Source organism: Nyctereutes procyonoides, unplaced genomic scaffold, assembly GCF_905146905.1.
Source record: "Nyctereutes procyonoides isolate TBG_1078 unplaced genomic scaffold, NYPRO_anot_genome, whole genome shotgun sequence".
NCBI lineage: Eukaryota > Metazoa > Chordata > Mammalia > Carnivora > Canidae > Nyctereutes > Nyctereutes procyonoides.
Genome location: NW_026575082.1, coordinates 13,752,260 through 13,771,122, shown reverse-complemented (window position 1 = coordinate 13,771,122; position 18,863 = coordinate 13,752,260). Strand labels below are relative to the sequence as shown.

The 18,863-nt window shown below is 37.3% G+C and overlaps 1 protein-coding gene and 1 pseudogene across 1 annotated transcript in view; one reads left to right on the top strand and one right to left on the bottom strand.

The window, feature by feature from the left end:
* The window catches only part of LOC129514564 (PH domain leucine-rich repeat-containing protein phosphatase 1-like), a 209,175-nt gene that overhangs the window by 91,943 nt on the left and 98,369 nt on the right, over positions 1-18,863 (top strand). Inside the window, exon 2 of the mRNA XM_055333244.1 lies at positions 12,983-13,179. Coding sequence (XP_055189219.1) covers positions 12,983-13,179 — 197 coding nt within the window. The remainder of the gene's footprint in view (positions 1-12,982; positions 13,180-18,863) is intronic.
* Positions 7,172-7,775, bottom strand: LOC129514565 (transcription factor BTF3-like; annotated as a pseudogene).

Genomic DNA, 18,863 nt, shown 5'->3' with positions numbered 1-18,863 from the left:
AGAACCTCTGAGGGCATACAGCTCTGCTGACACCTGTTTTCTGGGGCTACTATAAGAAATTATTACAGACTGACTTAAAATGACAAATTTATTTTGCAGTTCTAGAGGCTAGATAAAAGTGCTTCCTCTGAAGGCTCAAGAGGAGGATACTTCCTTGTCTTTTCTAGCTTCTGGTGGTTGTTGGCAATCCTTGGTGTGCTTTAGCTTTGCAACTGTCACTCCAGTCTCTACCTCCATTATCACATGCCCATTTTGCCTTCGTATGACCGTGTCCCAATTTTCCTCTTACAAGGACACTAGTCTTTTGATTAGAGCTACCCTAATCCAATATGACCTTATCTTAACTTCATTGCATCTGCAAAGACCTTATTTCCATATAAGGCAGCATTCACAGGTATTGGGTATTAGGACTTAAACATATCTTTTTTTGGGAAATGCATTTCAACTCACAACAGGGGTTGTGGATGGCTGCCACAGTGACTTAAGAGAATGGGAACAAAGGAATTAATTGAGAATTTGTTCAGTCAGCAAAAGGTGAAAGCTATTGGATTTGGAATATGTTTGGGGAATAGAGCTGATAAGAATAGAAGATAATGAGGAGGACAGGAAAATTGACAATGATTTTTCTACTTTTACACAGATACAGTTGCTAGTCCAAGATAGAATGATATATAGTGAGGACCTTGAATACATTTGATTACAGATTTTATTGGCATTTTTTAGCACATCTTACAACTGATTGTTGAATATGCTTTTTTTGGTGAGTTTTTTTTTTACCCTGGATGTTGGTTAAATGAATGTATATGCTCAATTAGTTCTTTCTGTTCAGTGTTTTATAACTAATGTGCACATTATTTGTACATGTGTTGGCATTTTAGTTCACTATCCGGTTGGTTTATATAATTAATGGATGCTAGCATCATTTGGAGTTGTTATGTACCAAAAGTATGTAAAATTGTGGGAAAAAATACATAAGATTTTAATAGTCTGCAGGTTTAAATCTTCATGGTTTTTAAGTCTTTTTCTAGTGCTAAGAGCTTCTCTTGAAGACAGTTCAATAAACAATGAGATTTGTTTAACTACGAAAGAAGTTTGTTTGACGTGGAGGGAAGTGAAGTGCTGGTATTGGCACAGTCTACTGATGTGCCAATTACTGGTCTTTAGCCAAGCTATTGCCCTACTACAGACAAAAATCGTGGAATGCTTCATGTATCTTTTCTAGTTTGAATTTCCAGATACCGTGCTTAAAGACATGATACTTTTGTTTGCCTGGGCATTTGCCTTTAACATTTTTTTAAAGGTCAAAATGCAATGTTGTACCTAGCAATCTTTTTAGAGCTCAGCTAGCACAAATTGCTTGATCTTAGTTGATAGTTAATGATTAAGTAAGTTTTATTGTAAACTTAGTAATATATTCGCTACGTTATAGAGAGAATACACTATAGCAATACTGAATAAAGGCGGTAATATAAATATGTAATTCTCAAATTTTGAAAAAAGAACCGTAAAACCAAAGAAAAATAGACTTGATTAGATCAGAGATCAGTAATGTAGTAGGTGTCCTCCCAAAATTCATGTCCATGCAGTGCCTCAGAATGTGACGTTAGTATTTTTGCTGTTATGATAAGTTAAGATGAGGTCATATTGGATTAAAGTTGGCCCTAAATCCAAGGACTGGTGTCCTTATAAGAAGAGAAGAGGGTATACAGAGCTACACACAAAGAAGGTGATGGGAAGATGGAGGCAAAGATCGAGATTATGTGGCCACAAGGCAGAGAATGTCAAAGGATTATCTGTAACCACCAGAAGCGAGGAGAGAGGCATGGGACAGCCTCGCCCTTAGAGCCTTCAGAAGGAGACAACCCCACAGACACCTTGATATAAGACTTCTAGACTCCACAACTTTCTGTTGTTTTAAGCTACTCAATTTGTGGTAGTTTGTTGTGGCAGACTTAGGCATGTAGGTCCATGACTAATACAGATAGTTTAGGATTCCGAGAGTAACTTTCAATGAAAAATGGATTGTTGCAACTTTCAGAGCCACTATAGCTGATATTCAAGTTGCTGCTCAGAGTCCCTCTTCTGGAGAATTGACGGTATCTGTAAGAAGTGTGCTAGCATCATTTACCTCTGCCCCTCCGTTGTGACAGATAGCACAGTCGATCACAGCCCTTTTCCCCTTGTATGTCGTAAGAAGGATGGGAGGCTTTGCACCCTACTTATGCATATTGGTGTTCCTAGTTTTAGAAGTTTGCTCTTGCAATATTATAACAATTTATTTCAGTTCTAGTTAGGGTGAAGTTTTGACTGGAATATAACTGTGCTAGAGAAGTTTTAGCTACTGCAACAACCAATCTGGTTTCTGGTCAGGTAGCTCCATTCCAAGTGACTCAGGAACCTGAGCTCCTTCCATCTTGTGGCTCACCAGCCCCTTGAGCATCCTGAGCATTCTTCTAGACCATCTCATCCAGCTGGTCAGTGGGTGAGGAGCCTGCAGAAGAGGATGTATGGCATAGGCAGATCTAGAAGTGGTTTATGTATTTCTGCCCACATTTTCTTGGCCAGAACTAGTTGCAAGACTTCAGCAGAATTCCAGGAGAGGATGACAAATGCGGTTACTATGTGCATCCAGGAAGATGAAATGGGATTGTTGAACATCCAGCCAGGCTCTACCAAAAATAGCATATGAAATATGTGCCATTACTGTATACAAAAGTGTGTTTTGGTATATTCATATTTTAAAAATCATTTTAATATATTTTCTAGCCATAAAGCTTTTATTTTATTATTTTGGATGTTGGATTTAGATTTTCCAGTCATTCTTCTAAAAACGGTAAGTGGACATTATTCCTGTTGAGGAATAATGACTTATAGAGCCTCCCCTTTATCCTCCTTTCTGATTGTTCTTGCTCTGATCTCTGTTACTCATCTTTGGGTTATATCTACAGTCTTTATATTTGTATCTGTTTATTATCATACTCCTCATATACTTTATGATGGAAATAAGGACAGACTTATTTTGTCAAACTATATATATACATACTGTAATTTAGTTGAATGACTTTAATCTGCCCATTGATATATAACAACCTTCTTTTTTTTACTTTTTTTTTCAATTTTATTTATTTACTCATGAGAGACACAGAGACAGAGAGAGAGAGGCAGAGACACAGGCAGAGGGAGGAGCAGGCTCCATGCAGGGAGCCCGACGTGGGACTTGATCCCAGGTCTCCAGGATCACACCCTGGGCTGAAGGCAGCGCTAAACCCCTGAGCCACCGGGGCTGCCCCCCCCCCTTTTTTTTTACTTAAAATAAGATTCCCTTAATGTTTCTAGAAAAGAAGTTTGAAATATTTGGCTGATAATTCTAGATGAATGTTTTCCTTTGTAATATAAACTAAAAATTGTTAGAAGCTTAGAAAGTTTGTTTTGAGCCATGTATTTTTTTTCTTCTGTCTCTTCTTCAAATACCCAGCTATAGACTTCATAGTTTTTGTAATTTGAGCCGTGTATGTTGAGAAGTGCTTGTTTCCTTTAGCCTAAACATGGGAGTATATTCACTGACAAAGCAGGTACTCATTGAGCCCTTAGTCTGTTCCAGATATTGTGCTAGGTTTTGGACCTGCACATCGGAAAGGGCCACAGCTGGTAGGTTGTGTATTTGGCCTACTCTCTGGCATTTACAAGCCACAGAATGGGGTTCATTGGAGGAACTCTAAGGCCCAGGCAGCCTGGAGTTCTGGGGTTCTAGAACCCTCCGAAGACCAAAAAAATACTTGTGAATAAATGATTTGGTCATCAAAGAATTAAATCAGTACCCTAGATCTGAAAGATTTATTAAATATGCTTTTATGATAACAAGCACTGTAAAATCCATGACAGTCAATTACAACTATTTTTTCATTGTGGTTTGGAAGTGTTTTTATCCATTGCTGAGTGTTTTGTTAATCTTTGTAGTTATAACCAGTTAGTGATTTATGGCAAAGTTACCTCTCCCTCTGACTTTTCCATTTGGTAAAAAGCTGTTCTTTTGGGCTTTGGGGGGTGGGGAGGACAGGCGGGAACAGAGAGGAAAAACAGTATAGAGTGCTGGATAAAATCAGAATGCTGTGTACGTGTACAAGTGTAAAAGTTTTCACCAGAAAAATTATAGGCCATTTTTTCCCTTCCCTTGCTTTTTTAGCCTATTTTCTTTTAATCATTCTTTAAAAAGTGGAGGCTTCCCATGTCTTATTCAAACACTTCTACTGGTATCAGCAATCTGACACCTATTTCCAAATAGATAATGGATGTGGGTTCATTTTTTTGAATAACATAGCTTAGTGTGCTGTGTTTTTGTTTTTTTCACATGTTCTTAGGATGTCTGCAAAGGTCACTCATTTCTTTAGGAAAAATATTTAGTAGTGGAAGCATGCTTATTCTTACTCATTTTGCTTATTTTGCTCATGTATAGCTAATTTAAAGTTGCTACCTAGAAAGAACTCGCAATATTAAAGAGAGATTGGCAGTCACAAAAAAAATACCTTGTACTTTGATTCGGCAGTTCATACAATGAAAATTTGGAAATAATAGTCAATAATGAAATGAGTAAACAAATGATTATTTATGGAGTATCTTGCAAATCTTTAAAATAGAATGACAATTTGGAAAAGTCTATATGATACAATTTGAAGAAGCTAAAGCAGGATATAAGATAATATGTATGTTATTACAAGATTATAAATGATTTGCAAATAAATTGAAAAAAATTCAAACTATAATGCTACTAAGAAAGTAGGATTGTGTTTATTTATGTATTTTTACTACCCTTCTAAACTTTTGATTATTGGGCTGTATTTAAAATAGTAAAAGAATATAAGTGAGAGCTTTGTACATTTTGTGTTTTATTCTGAGAAGGTTTAAAATAAAGCTCTTCAAGTTTCCCATAGTTACCTATAGGTAAATCATGTAAATGGACTAATTTAGGGGAGGTTTTTGTAATTGTTTTCTTTGAGATTCCTAGTAAACTGAGGGATGGTCATCTATTTAGAGTGAGTGAGTTTCTGACATTTCTGAGGTGACATTGGTAGAAGATAGTTTTTCAGGTCATCTTTAGAATATCTGAATCTAGATTAACTTCCTTTAGAATATCTGAATCTAGATTAATGTAGAGAAAAAGGTAACTATTTAATGCAGTAGAGAGGGATTAGGAGTTTTGCTCTTGGAATCTGTTTCTGTTATAAAATTTAAACCTTTCAGTGTGCGTTATAAAGTGGAGCATAAACTTGAATCCCACCTTCCAGAGAAAACTGTGGATAAACATTTTGAATCATGTGGCATTTTAATGGGATTGTGTGGACGTTGCTCTTTGTAACATTGTCAAGTCATCTTGGCTAAAGTCTGTTCTTCACAACAAAGGGACTGAAATGTATCTGGTCTCTTTTACTAATAGGAGAGAGGAGGAGTGATGTGGATTATCCAGAAATCATTCATGCTTGATTTTAGAATTTTTATTTTAGCATTTATTTATGAATGTGTGCGTGCCTCATTGGAACTTTGTAACCCTCCATTTAATAAAAGCATCCCTCAGTGAGTGAAGACTTGACTCAGCAGGAGCTCTGGTGCTGTCTAGCCTCATCATCCTGATTTCCACACCCACAGCGGTATGCATCACCTCTGACACAAGTCACAATTTTTATCTAAAGGAGGTAGTGAGTGTGTTTATTCTTTTGAGACCAGTTATGGGTATACTGGACCTTAGGCATTCTCAGATTTAAGATTTAGTCATCCCAAGGCCTCCCGCGCTTCATGATAAATAGTCATTTGTAATTTTTCTGAGGCCTGCATTTGAATCAGACATCCCAGGAGGCCTGTTGCCCTACTTCATGGTTTTGAGAAGTTCATCTGTTTCTCCTCACTCATGGTGTTTTATGCTTTAATGCTTATGACATTATGACATTATCCTTTGTGGAGAAGTATGACAAAAATAAAGCCAGCTGGAAAAGCAGGTGATGAGAATTTTTCTTCAGTCTACCAAAGTCATAGTTTTTAGCCAGAAAATAGAAGTTGTAGGTAATTTGAGTGTTAAATGTGGCAGGCTTGACAAACCTATGGACCTGAACAAGTCAACCGTGCACTGTAATGGAAATGAGAATAAAAAGTTAGTGAAACTGTTACAGTGATTTTTTTTCTAGCCAAGGAAAAAAATTGCTCATCCAATGAAAAAGAAAAACTCAGGACACTGTTGAAAAGGCTCTTAAGGTATGCTCTGGTTATGCACTGGGAGACGAGACTGCCATTTCTGGGAAGTAACAGATGGTGAAGACATTGAACTGACAGGTGAAGGTTGATTTGATGAAATTTCTCAAATGCATTTTCTTTGCCAAATGTGAAGTTAATAAGGGGAGGCCACACCCGCCAGCCATGTATTGCTCCTGGAACTGAGCTGAAGGAACTCATAAAGCAGGGAAGGGTTATGGTCTCTGTAAATGCAAGATTGTAATGAAACCCACCTTTGAAGAAAATACCTTCTCTGAGTATAGATCCCAAAAAGAGATGTGACCCTTGGGTATTCAGACAACTAAGGGGTAATTCTGATGATGGAATGGAGGGAATTCTAAAGATGCCTGAGAGATGAGACAAGTTCCTTGTGAGGACAAGAGATGAGGGAAGGAAGGAGAGCTGAGGGTGTGAAGGCAGCATTTTCTTCTTCTAGTTCATTCCTAGTTGCCTTTCTTATCCTTTCCCCAGCTTTGATGCATTTGCTTCTTTGGTTAAGGTTTATCAACCAAAGACTGATGATCACTAGGTTGAAAAGACGGTGTTAACCTAAGGCTGTAGCTCAGTGAGTCTCAAAAGGTGGTTCTCAGATCTGCAGCATCAGCAGAATGGCTAGCCCTCACAGAATTACTGAATTGAAAACTCTGGATAGTGGAACCCTGCAGCCTGTCTTGAGAAAGCCTTACAGGTGATTTTGGTGCAGGCTAGTTAGAAGCCCTCTGCTGTAATTTGTCTTCATTCAGCATTTCCTTGCAGCATTTTATTTATTTATTTATTTTTTTCCTAGGCAAAGAACTTTATTAACCTTGTTTCAAACTTTATTCCCAGGCTTCTTCAGCTTAATTAGCTGCAAAGAATGAATTGTGTATAAGCAAAAACTGAAAAGGGCTGCAGTGTCCAAGGGGCTGGGGCTTAAAAATATTAGAGATCTAGATTTTATCAGATCCATGAACAAAATTTTAAAAAGCAGTCATAATATAAAATAGCAGCTCCCAGTAACTTCTTCAAGTTTTATCTTCTTCAGAAGTTGACTCAATTCAGTTTGCTTCATTCTTGGAAGCTTCATCAAAATTCTCCACAAGATCTGGTACTTCGTTGTCATCATCATCCTCTCCGGAGCAAGTGGTGCTTTTCCATCCACAGACTGTTTGGGCAGAGCTTCAGCCAGTCTTCTTAAACTAGTCAGACTGCCTGCACCAAGCTGGTTTAAGATACTGGGTAGCATTTCTGTCTGCAGCTTTGTCTCCGCGTGGCCTGTAACGGTGAAAGTGTTTGCTGCCAGCGATGCCTGAACTTTAGGGTTGATCACTGTCCTTGGTTTGTGAACATATTCACTTCTTCAATATCAGAGATATTGTTTACCCCTAACTTCTTTAAGGGGAACTGAAGTTTTTTATCATCTGCTGTAGCTGTTCTATGAACCACCTTCTTCTTTCGGCGAGCAGTTCCTTTCCCACCAGTGCCACTTGTGTTTGCAGTTTGGCGAGTTTCTCCTGGTTCATGATAGTTTCTTTCATCTTGTTGGAGTGGAAATAGGACCATGTGGGGGAATAGGGTTGGTGCTCAGGGGGTCTCGGGCGGACCAGGTGAGATTAGGTGCACACACGCGGGGACGCAAGATGACAGCTCCTTTCAGTATTTTAATTTATTATACTTATATATTACATACAGTGTGCAGTCATGGTAATCATTATTTTGACTTCTTGAATTTTTTAGATTCATGGCTAATTTTATTAGTTTATATTAGAGTTTGCTTTGGTGGAGTTTTAAAAAATTATTTTGGCTCTGTGAATCTATAATATGAAGGGCTAGCTCACATTTTCCAAGTACTGTTTTAATTAATATTTTAAGGGAAATTATAAGCTCTAGTGGTATTCAAGAATTTGTAGATTAGGGGATCCCTGTGTGGCTCAGCGGTTTCGCGCCTGCCTTTGGCCCAGGGCGCGATCCTGGAGTCCTGGGATCGAGTCCTGCGTCGGGCTCCCGGTGCATGGAGCCTGCTTCTTTTAAAAAAAAAGAATTTAGAGATTAGAGAAAGGTTCAAGTCAGGGGATTTCTCCGCAATAAGGGTCTACAGTAATTTTGGGGATACAGATAAACCTAATCAAACTGAGTATCTGTCAGTAAGAAGCAAGATTTACTGGGCAGTTGACTTTATATATTTTGATCTGATACATAAATTAACCCTCCTCAAATCTATTTAGCAGCTGGTTGTCATTTCCATTAGCTAAAAGCAGCTAGTCTTAAATCTGTTTCAAAGCCCCTGCCAGCACGTCTTGCTGAGCTTGTTTAGGCTTTCAGCTGTGAGACAGAATTCCCAGGTGCCACTTCAGCGCTCAGGTCTCTAGACCTTGTTATGGGTTGTTTAAATCCTTCGCCGGCTCTTGAAATGACCCTAGGCAAGTAATTTAATTCAGTCTTTCTGTCACTGAAAGTAGTCAAGAAGGATTTAAGGATTTATATGCAATAAGAAACATGCTTTAGAGTTTTATCAGTCAGAGCTCTAAAGGTAGAGGAGGTGAGGTGAGGGTTCAGTGTTTGCACTCATTTCTGACCATTTTCAGCTCCAGGGACATGGTCAGTTCTTCCATTAACTTTCGTACAGCGATCAGACTTTCTTAGTTTTTGGTGCCATATCATGATGAGTACTTTCATTCTCTAAAGTTCTGGAAATTATGATTGCTTAATATACTATTCTTATTCTTGTTTTTTACTATTTCTGGTTATAGTAGACCCTCATTAGTTTATACAACTGTTTGTAAATTTGTAGGTGATTTTAGGGAAATGTGGGTTATTTAAGTAATACTATGTTCAGGTAATAGAATTAAGTGAAACCAACTTTATAACGTTGTATTAGTTATTGTCCTGAAATTTAATGGCTTAAAATACCACACATTTATTATCCCCTAATTTCTCCGAATCAGGAGTTCAGGAGTGAGTGGCTTAGCTGCTGAGTACTTCTGGCTCAAGTGTCAAGAGCTGTGCAGTCGGTAATGTCTTGGGGGCACTGGCTTGAATGGGGCTGGAGGATCTGCTTCCAATATGGTTCAGTCACGTGGATGCCAAAAAGAGACCTCAGCCCCTCACCGACTGTTGGCAGGAAATTTCAGTGCCTCACCTTGTTGGCCTTTTCATAGGGTTTCCAGAGTGTCCTTGTGACATGGCAGCTGGTTTCCCCAGAGGCACTGATCCTAGGGAGAGCAAGGAGGAAGCACAATGCCATTTACAACCTGGTTTCAGAAGTTGATTGACTTCTGCCACATTCTGTTTGTTAGAAGAGAGTCACTTAGTCACGTGCAAGAGGAGTGGAATTACGCTCTCTTGAGGGAAGAATTGTAAAGAATTTTATGGACATATTTTTAAACTTCTACAGTGATAGGCACGGTTATATATTTAGCAAAGACGTGATTGGCAACAACCAAATTTGTACTTATTTCTTTCTTGTTTCAGTGCTTTTGTAGTTATAACAGGTGTTTCTGCTACTTTATATATATTCCTGAAAATTCTCATGTTCTCCAAAATTGTAAATTAAAAAAATAAAAAGGTTTATGGGAAAATGCAGCTGGAAGGGGGTAGGACTATAAGTCCATGCATCTTTATAACCAAAATACTAACAAAAATAATGATGGGGCCTCAGGAGATCACCCATAGGGCCCACTCGGGTATCCTAGTGTGCCTAGATGTTGAACTGCCTTAAGGAATATTAAAACTGCACAATAACAGAACAATAGAAATGCTGGCTTGTGGGAACCAAGACAGCATATTTGCTGTGGGCTTATTTCTTTGCTATTGAAAGTTCTAATTCTAGAGTAAATCTTTTTGAATCAACACAATATGCATGTTAAAATGACACCATTCCCCTATTTACAATCCTATGAGCTAATTGGTATTAATGAATCACAATATTGTAGGAGAGCAGACTGTAGTTTCTCTTAAATAAATAAATACTTCTCTTCTAATCATTTATTTAGTAAAATTCCCTACCAATAGATAAAGACTGAAGGAGACTTCAGTCACTCTGCTGTGATCAACTTGAAATCCTTGCTTTTGCTGTCTGTTTTTCCTCCTGGATCCTGTAAGAAATGCCTGAAGCCTGTAGGGGATTAGAGTAACATTTCTAAGATAAAAGTTTAAACAACTGATCCAACTTTGAACTGGAAGGCATTGGTTACTTGGTGTTGTTAATATTTATTAGAGCATAGGACAATTGGAATTCCTTTGAATTGAGAAGTTTGAGAACTGGCAGGAAGAGATAAAATATTCCTTATGTCATAGAATAAGGAAGTCTGACACAAAGGAGGCATCTGGGTGATTGCCCAGGTATATAGTACTTATTCTTCTCCATTTTCCCCAGAGCCCTGTTTGAACACAGCAAGTCTTGAGGACGTGTCTGATCTGGAACACCCAGGCAGAGAGCCGACCACAAGGACATTGAAATTCACTCAGAATAAGACAAGAAGGGGTTTGATTCAAACTGGGATGTTTAGGGCTTTCCAAGGACAGACTGATCTTACCATTAGGCTCTAAGACTATTTAGGCCCTTTGGGAGTTTTTCTAACGAGAGAATAAAAAGCCTGTCTCTGTTGATGTCTCCATACTCCCCTAGACGTATATCCCTTCTGGGACATGTAGTCCCCTCTATCTGGTGATTTGTTCTGGGGCTTTCTCAAGCATTTTTGTGGAGTTGGGGATTTGCACGGCTGTCTTTATGTACCGCTGTTGTAGATCTACTTACCCACAGATATACATAAATGTGACAGGTTAACAAGTGTCCTTGAAGCCACTCTCAGGTGTGGCTAAATAAAATGTCTCCTCCTTAACCTGTATGTAAAAGTGTGTGTGTGTGTGTGTGTGTGTGCACATGCATATTTAGATCAGATTCCTCATTACAGTATATTAGTTTTTTACATTCATGGAAATTGAATATTAGAACTCCCATAGTCTTGCACTTACCTGCTTCCCTACAGGAAGAGCCTGTCATGTAGAAAGGAGTCTGTCATGTAGAAAGGAAGCTTGGGAGTCTGAGCATTTTTCTCTCCAGGTGTAAATGAACTTATACAGAAGGGGACAAGCAAATGACTGTGGCCTGATCCCTTACTGGCAGACTTTGGCAAGTCGTGTCTGACCTGAAGTCTCCTGAGCTTCCTACCTCTTTGTGGGGCATTAGCGTCTGGTAACTGAACAACTCTGGAGTTCTCAGCCCCCTTGAGAGTGTTAGCTTTGTGTAGTTGTTTGCTGGGCACCAAGTTCAAATAGCTGAACTACTGTTACACTTCATTCTGGCCCAGCCCCAGCAAAATTATGTAGTGTGCAGTATCTATTTTATAACACATTTGATATACTGGGAGAAAGAGGAAGTGAAATTCAAACCTGCTGGTTTTGTTATTTCTGCCCAAAGGTATGTACTGGGAGGGTTCCAACTCTCTGGATCTCTTGAGATCTATTTCTGGTGCTCCTGCTCTTCCTGTTTCCTTCTCTAGTAGGTATTAGACATCTACCAAAACTACTTGGTATTTATGTGAATTTTTAATATTAATAAGAATATATTTACCTTGGGGACACCTGGGTGGCTCAGTTGTTTAGCATCTGCCTTCAGCTCAGGGCATGATCCCAGTCTGGGGATCGAGTCCCAAATCAGGCTCCCTGTGAGGAGCCTGCTTCTCCCTATGTCTGTGTCTCTGCCTCTCTCTGTGTGTGTCTCATGAATAAATATATAAAATCTTTTTAAAAAAGAAGAATATATTTCCCTTGAATATGTTTCTTCTGCTAGCCTTTGGCAACTAGGCAAATTTCCAAATAAATATAACCCTTCTGGCTTAGGTCCTACTTAAGGACACATGTCTCTCATTAGTCTATTTCTGAGCATGGGTTTCAGGACTCTTTGCTATTACACATCCAGTATCTACAACTGGGAATGTTTTTCCCCTTGTTTATAATGCTGTCATACATTAATCACAGTAGTTCTCCCGTCCATTTGACAGGACTTGTCTCAGTGTCAGTTTGCCAAATTCATTTCCATCTTGGACACGAAGATTCTTAAGATCTTTCCCAGAGCCATCTTTGTCTTTGATGCCTCTCTCTCAGTGTTCCCTCCATGAGTCACAAGCACCACCACACACCATCCTTCATAGATTGGTGTTAAATCTATCTTGTTAGAGAGTAGTATTTTCTTATTAAGAAAGTTATATATTAAAAAAAGTTAAATATTTTTTGTCTTCTTAATAGATAGAACACTTAAGTGTTCATTAAGTGACTGTAGGAGGAAAATATATCAGCATTTAATTCCATTAAAACTGATTAGTTTCATTAAATGCTGGATCTTGAATGTTATTTTCCTGTCGTGGTCTGTAATATTTTCTTCCTAATGTACTTAAATAAACACTAGCTATTTATAAAAATCTTGAAGTCATCCCCTTTTTTAAATGTAGGAAAAAATGAAGATATAGAAGGAAATAAAAGGGTTATAACAGAGGACTTAAAATGGTCTTTTCTGAGGGTTTTAAGGAAAAAGCTTTTCTTTACCTAAAATTAAAGTGTGCCTGTGGAGTAGATGTGGTAGTTTTTAACCATAATTGTATGACTGCAGATTTCAGAATCCTTCAATTATAAATTAGATTGTTGCCCAATAATTATTCTCTGTTGCCTTGGTAGTTTATCCAGTATGCCAATGAGTTGAAAAAAGCCCAACTCTTTGGACTGAAATATTTGCTTGTGTTTGTTTCAGGAAAACCTCACAGCACCGGTAGCTCTGAACGGATTCAGCTCTCAGGAATGTATAATGTCCGTAAAGGCAAAATGCAGTTGCCAGTGAACCGATGGACCAGACGCCAAGTCATCCTGTGTGGGACCTGCCTAATAGTATCATCTGTGAAAGACAGCTTGACCGGAAAGATGCATGTTTTGCCACTAATTGGTGGAAAAGTAAGTTTAAAATGAACAAAATACTAATAGGTTCCCTAGTGTCATTAAGCTTACTTTGAGTCATTTCTCTAATATGGGACCCATGGTTTTCACTCATCTAAGATCTAATTCAGTTCCTTTTGTGCTCCACCATTGGGCATTGTTGGATGGTAGAGTTGTGGAAGATAACAATGCCATTGGCCCACCTGAGGCCTCCGTGGTTATCACTTTGTTAGTATATGCATCTTACTTATAGGCCTGAAAACAGAGCAACTAAAATTCAGTATTATATTTTAGGCTGTAGATGATGAATTATTCTTTATTAGTAGACATCTCTTGGTATCTTGAGTTTGTATTGTGTAGTATAGTATAATAATGATCCCTAAGTCCATGGCTTTAGGACCATTCAAACATACTTACCAAAGGTTAGACTCTCTCTTTCTTGCATGAATCTTTGATCCAACTTCGGCATACCTGTCTCTTTTTGTATAGTGACCAGTGTAGTCAGCGGGGTTTTTTTTTTGTTTGTTTTTCGTTTTTTTGGGTTTTTTTAGTCTTTATTTCTTAAATTATTTTTAAAAAGATTTTATTTATTCATGAGAGATACAGAAAGAGAGAGAGGCAGAGACACAGGTAGAGGAAGAAGCAGGCTCCATGCAAGGAGCCTGACACGAAACTCCATCCTGGGTCTCCAGGATCACGCCCTGGGCTGAAGGCGGCACTAAACTCCTGAGCCACCCAAGCTGCCCCTAGCGGTTTTTTATTTATTTATTTATTTTTTTTAAAGATTTTATTTTTTCTGAGAGAAGAGAGAGCTTGATTGGTAGGAGGGGCAGAGGGAGAAAGGGAGAGAGAAACAGATTCCCCACTGAGTGCAGAGCCCGAAGATGAGTTCAATCCCAGGATCCTGAGATCACGACCTAATCCCAAAGGTGGATGCCTAACCAACTGACCACCCCCCCAGTACCTCAAAGTTAGCATTTTTTAGTTTATCACTTTAGTTTAGTCAATCATAATCTTTGAACCTGAAATGTTAACTTGTTTCAGAGAAAAGCTGTAATATAGCTGGTGGATCTTTCCAACATTACTAGCTGGTTTGCTTTGGGCATAATTATTTTATTCCTATCATTTATAAAAGAGAAAGAACCAGATTGCTTGGGAAAATGTTACATTCTTTTTTTGCCAGATCGATTTATTAATATCCAAGTGTTGGTAGGAGTATCATTACCATATAATTATATGTTAGTATTTCCTGATTTTTAAATGATATGATAATCTCTTAATAAATAGGAAGGCGAATTTGAATGAAGAAAAGGGTTTTTGAAAATTGGGGGCATGTTAGGCAAATATTTTCTTTACCATTTTTCTTCCTGAATGGGCATTGGAAAGAAGACAGAACGTGGAGGATATAAATAGAGGGGGGGAAAAGAAAGTCAACTTTTTGTTAAGTGAACTTTTTAAAATTGGCACATGTTTGATCTGCTGGTTGCAGGGATTAGAAATGCATAAGGTAAAATCAGATGTGTGCAGTAGTAAATGGCTTTGTTATTCACCTACTATATGGCAAATTCATTCTTCATTTAAACTAGTCTTTTCTTGTGTAAATACCCCATGTCAGATCCCCATCCATCCCTGTGCTATTATGCATTCTAATCCTAAGAAGACTAATACTTGATCATTTAAAAAAGATTTTGGCCAGGCTGACAGGTTTAGATCTATTTCAGTCACCTCTTTTGAAACCATTACTTCCCTTTTGTCTGAGCATTGAAGAATTAGTGGTATCTTATTACTGAAGATTTTGTCCTCTGGATTGAATTCTGAAAAATTAGTTATCATTATTACTCCTGTAGGTCATCATTAAAAATACATATTTAATGTTTGATGCCCTGTTAGGTCAACAGTCTGTTTCTTTCTTCTCTATGATGTTAGGCATTTGCTTAGGCAAATTTAATATAACTATTTATTAAATAACCTCTGTGGGGAAGCCACTTTGCTTGGTGTCCCAGAAATACCTAGATGGGTAAGTCATCAACTCTGCCTTTGAATTCCTTATAATTTCCTATCCAGAGGTGAAGGATGGGCACAACAATGTCTGCTCTAAGAGACATGCAGAAAAGTAGTGCAGGAGATGAGTGGAAGGAGAGATTACATTTTCTTGTGGGGAATCAGGGAAGTTTGTGATGAAGGAAGTAGCAATCATAGTAGAACTTGAAGGGTGAAAAATCTCTTGACATATGAAGTAGATGGTCAGAAAGATTATTGTGCTCAAGAAGCAGAGGCAGGAAAGCAATGGAATGTTCAGATAAGGTCAGAAGATGGAGTTATAATTAGCATTTTCATTCAGAGCTAGCAACTTGTCTTGTTTCCCAGGCCTATTATTGGATGGACTTCTATTGAATAAATTGAAATAGCTTCCTTTTCTCACAGACAAACCTTGTAAAACCTGTTTTGCGCTACGCCTTTAAAAATAATTGAGTATGTTGAAAAACAGTCTTTTAAAACCTGTTTGACCAAGTTAGGGAAAAATAATTCAGTCTTTGCAATCTGAGTTTTCATTAATGTTTATTTGTTCCTTTTTTCATTCTGTTCACTGTTTCATTCTGTTAAAGGAAAAACTAAGAGTAAATGGAAGGTTTTGTTTTTGTTTTTTTAAATATATATGAAGATACCTAGAAATGAAGTGTGAGATAGATTGACCATAATTGAGCAATACTTGTTGATAATCAAATCTGACACACCACTTAGAGCATGGTCCTTTAGGGTACATTTTCAAAAGTTAATTCCAAATATGAAATTAAATGAAGCACTCTTAAAATTTAATGTTGAGAAAAACTTATTTAATAGACAAGTTTCTATTCATTGTGCAACTATTATGTTATTTATCCTTTAGAATTTAACATAGATTTTTAAATGTAATATTTTAATATTTTACTCAATAATTGCTAAATTATGATGCATAATAAATCAAATAACCATTAACTACTATTCAGTTTAGGAATCATAGCATTATCAGTACCAGTGTTTCTATCTGTGTTCTCTTTATATCTGTCCCATTGCCTCCCCCAACCCCAAGGTATCCACCCATTGCCCTAAAATATATATTCATCATTTTCTTTTTTGAAATAAGTTTAATCATGTAACTATGTTTTGCTTGTTTTTGATCCAATAAAAAAGGTATTGTGCTATGTGTGTTTGAATTTTTTCACTAAATATTATGTTGTTTCATAATAAGATTCTGTGTTGCTTGCTGTATGTGGTTTTCATTTCTGTATAATGTTCTCAATGTTCTCTTCTGTAAATGTTTTAAATTCTCATAATTTCTTAAGTAATTTTCCTGTTGATGGACATTTGGGTTGCTTCTAGTTTTTTGTTATTATAAATAATGCTGCTTAAATAGTTTTACATTGATATGCCTCCTGGTATGCAAGTAGTTTTTCTAGGGCAGTAGTTCTCAACTAGAGTTACTGTGCCCAAAGGGGACATTTGGTAATATATGCAAGTGTTTTGATTGTGAAATTATTGAGCAGTCAACGTATCAGTTGATATAAGATAAATTATGCTATAGTAACAAATCCTCCCAGATGTCAGTGACTTAACATAACTGCTTTTTTCCATTCCACTAATTGTTCACTGTGGATTGGTAGAGATTTCTTTTTTCACATAACTGTAAAGGGACCCAGTCTGATGGAGGCTCTGCTCTCTTAGAACATTTGGAACATGTACCCTACTTTTGGTGCTTAGGCAAGGGAAGACATAACAGGAGGATCATGAACTGGCTCTTGTATATTTGGATCCAGAAACTTCTGCTTATGTTCATTGGCCAGAATGAGTCACATGACTTCACCTTACTTGCAGAGTGTCTGGAAAATGTGGAAAGTAGATAGTGTTTGGTTAATACCAATCTCTTTGGTGCAGGGGGAATCTATTGGCATTTATAGGGCAGGGACTCAAAGGATAAAATGTCATGCAAAGTATTAGTACTGTACAATGTCGAGTGAACTGTTTAATTCAAAATCCTATAATAAATGACCTCCTTGAGAAATATTGCTCTTAGATACATAGTTAGGAGTGCAGTTACTGGGCTATAGGGCATATGCACATGCTATAAGATGATATCAAATTGTTTTCCAAAGTTCACGCATGGTTTTACACTCATGTCAGTGTACAAGTGTTCCTGTTTCTCTACATCTTCACCAAACTCTTTTGAGATATAATCAAAATATAAACTGCATATTTTGGTAGTAATTTGATAACAGTATAGATAGCTAAATACGCCCATTAAACCATCACCACAGTGAAGAAAAAAAATGATCATACCACCCCCAAAAGTTTCCTTGTGCTCCTTTGTATCCCTTTCCTCCCACACTTTTCCTCACTTTTCCCTATCCTCCAGAAATCACTGACCTGATTTCTTTTAATATTGATTAGTTTAAATGGCATTTTAAAAATGTATTTTCTCTTTAGAGTATAAAAATGTGGTTGATTTTTGAGTATTGATTTTTATGTCTAGCCCCACCTTGCTGAATTTTCTTATTCTAATATAGTGTCTATAGATTGTTTGGCATTTTACTATGTAGCTAATCATGATATTCAAATAATGACAATTTTCTTCCTTCTTTAATATATTTAATACATTTTTGGTCTTAGTGTAATGGCCAGAACTCTGGTATGAATAGAATACTTGTCTTCTCAGTGATCTTAAAGAGAGTGATATATCATCATTAACACTGAAGTTTGCCTTAGATGTTTGATAAATACCCTTTGTCAGCTTGAGTTGTTATTTGTGTTCTTAGTTTGCTAGGAGTTTTTATCATGAATGATGAATGAGTGATGAATGTTATGAAATACTTTTTCTGCAGCTGTGGGGATGATAATATGGTTTTCTTCTTTAACCTGTTAATGTGATTAAAGATTTTGTAGCTCCAGTAACGTTAAGCCATCTTGCCTTTTACTGAGGTAAATCCAATTTGTTCCTGATATGTAGGGTTTTTTAAAAAGATTTTATTTATTTATTTATTTGACAAAGAGCGCTAGAGAGCACTAGCAGGGGGAATGGCAGAGGGAGCAGGAGAAACAGACTCTCCACTGAGCAGCGAGCCTGATGCCAGGCTCTCTCCCAGGACCTGGGATCATAACCTGAACCAAAGGCAGACACTTAACTGACTGAGCCACCGAGGCACCCTGACATCTAACTTTTAACTGCATTTTGGTTCTAGAACATCTAACTTTTAACTGCATTTTGGTTCTGATTCTGATCCTTTTGAAAATTTTTTACACTTGTTGACTTGTGATCATTTTTGCAAATGAAGCATAGGAGCTTGTGTAATGTCATGTTACTTTATTATCTGACCTTTTCCCCTTAAGAAGAATTTACTGGGCAGTGGAAATTTGATTGGAGTGTATCATTGCCTGATGAGGACTTGAAAGTTCTCTTGGTAGAGTTTTATTTCATGTTAATTTCAATTTCATGTTAAATTTTTAAAAACTTATTTAACATGCTTAAAGACTTTTTTTCAAAAGATTGTAATTCAGAGTGATACAAAAGTCCCTTAAAGTAAAAAACTTACCTGGAATAAAAATCCTTAAGTAAAATAATAAGTACAACTCCTTCCAAGGGGAGGAAGAACCTCAGCACCCTATTGTGACGATAAAGATAAGGAAGGGAGTCATCCAATTTAAACAGGAAGAAGAGAAGTTCCCTCTTG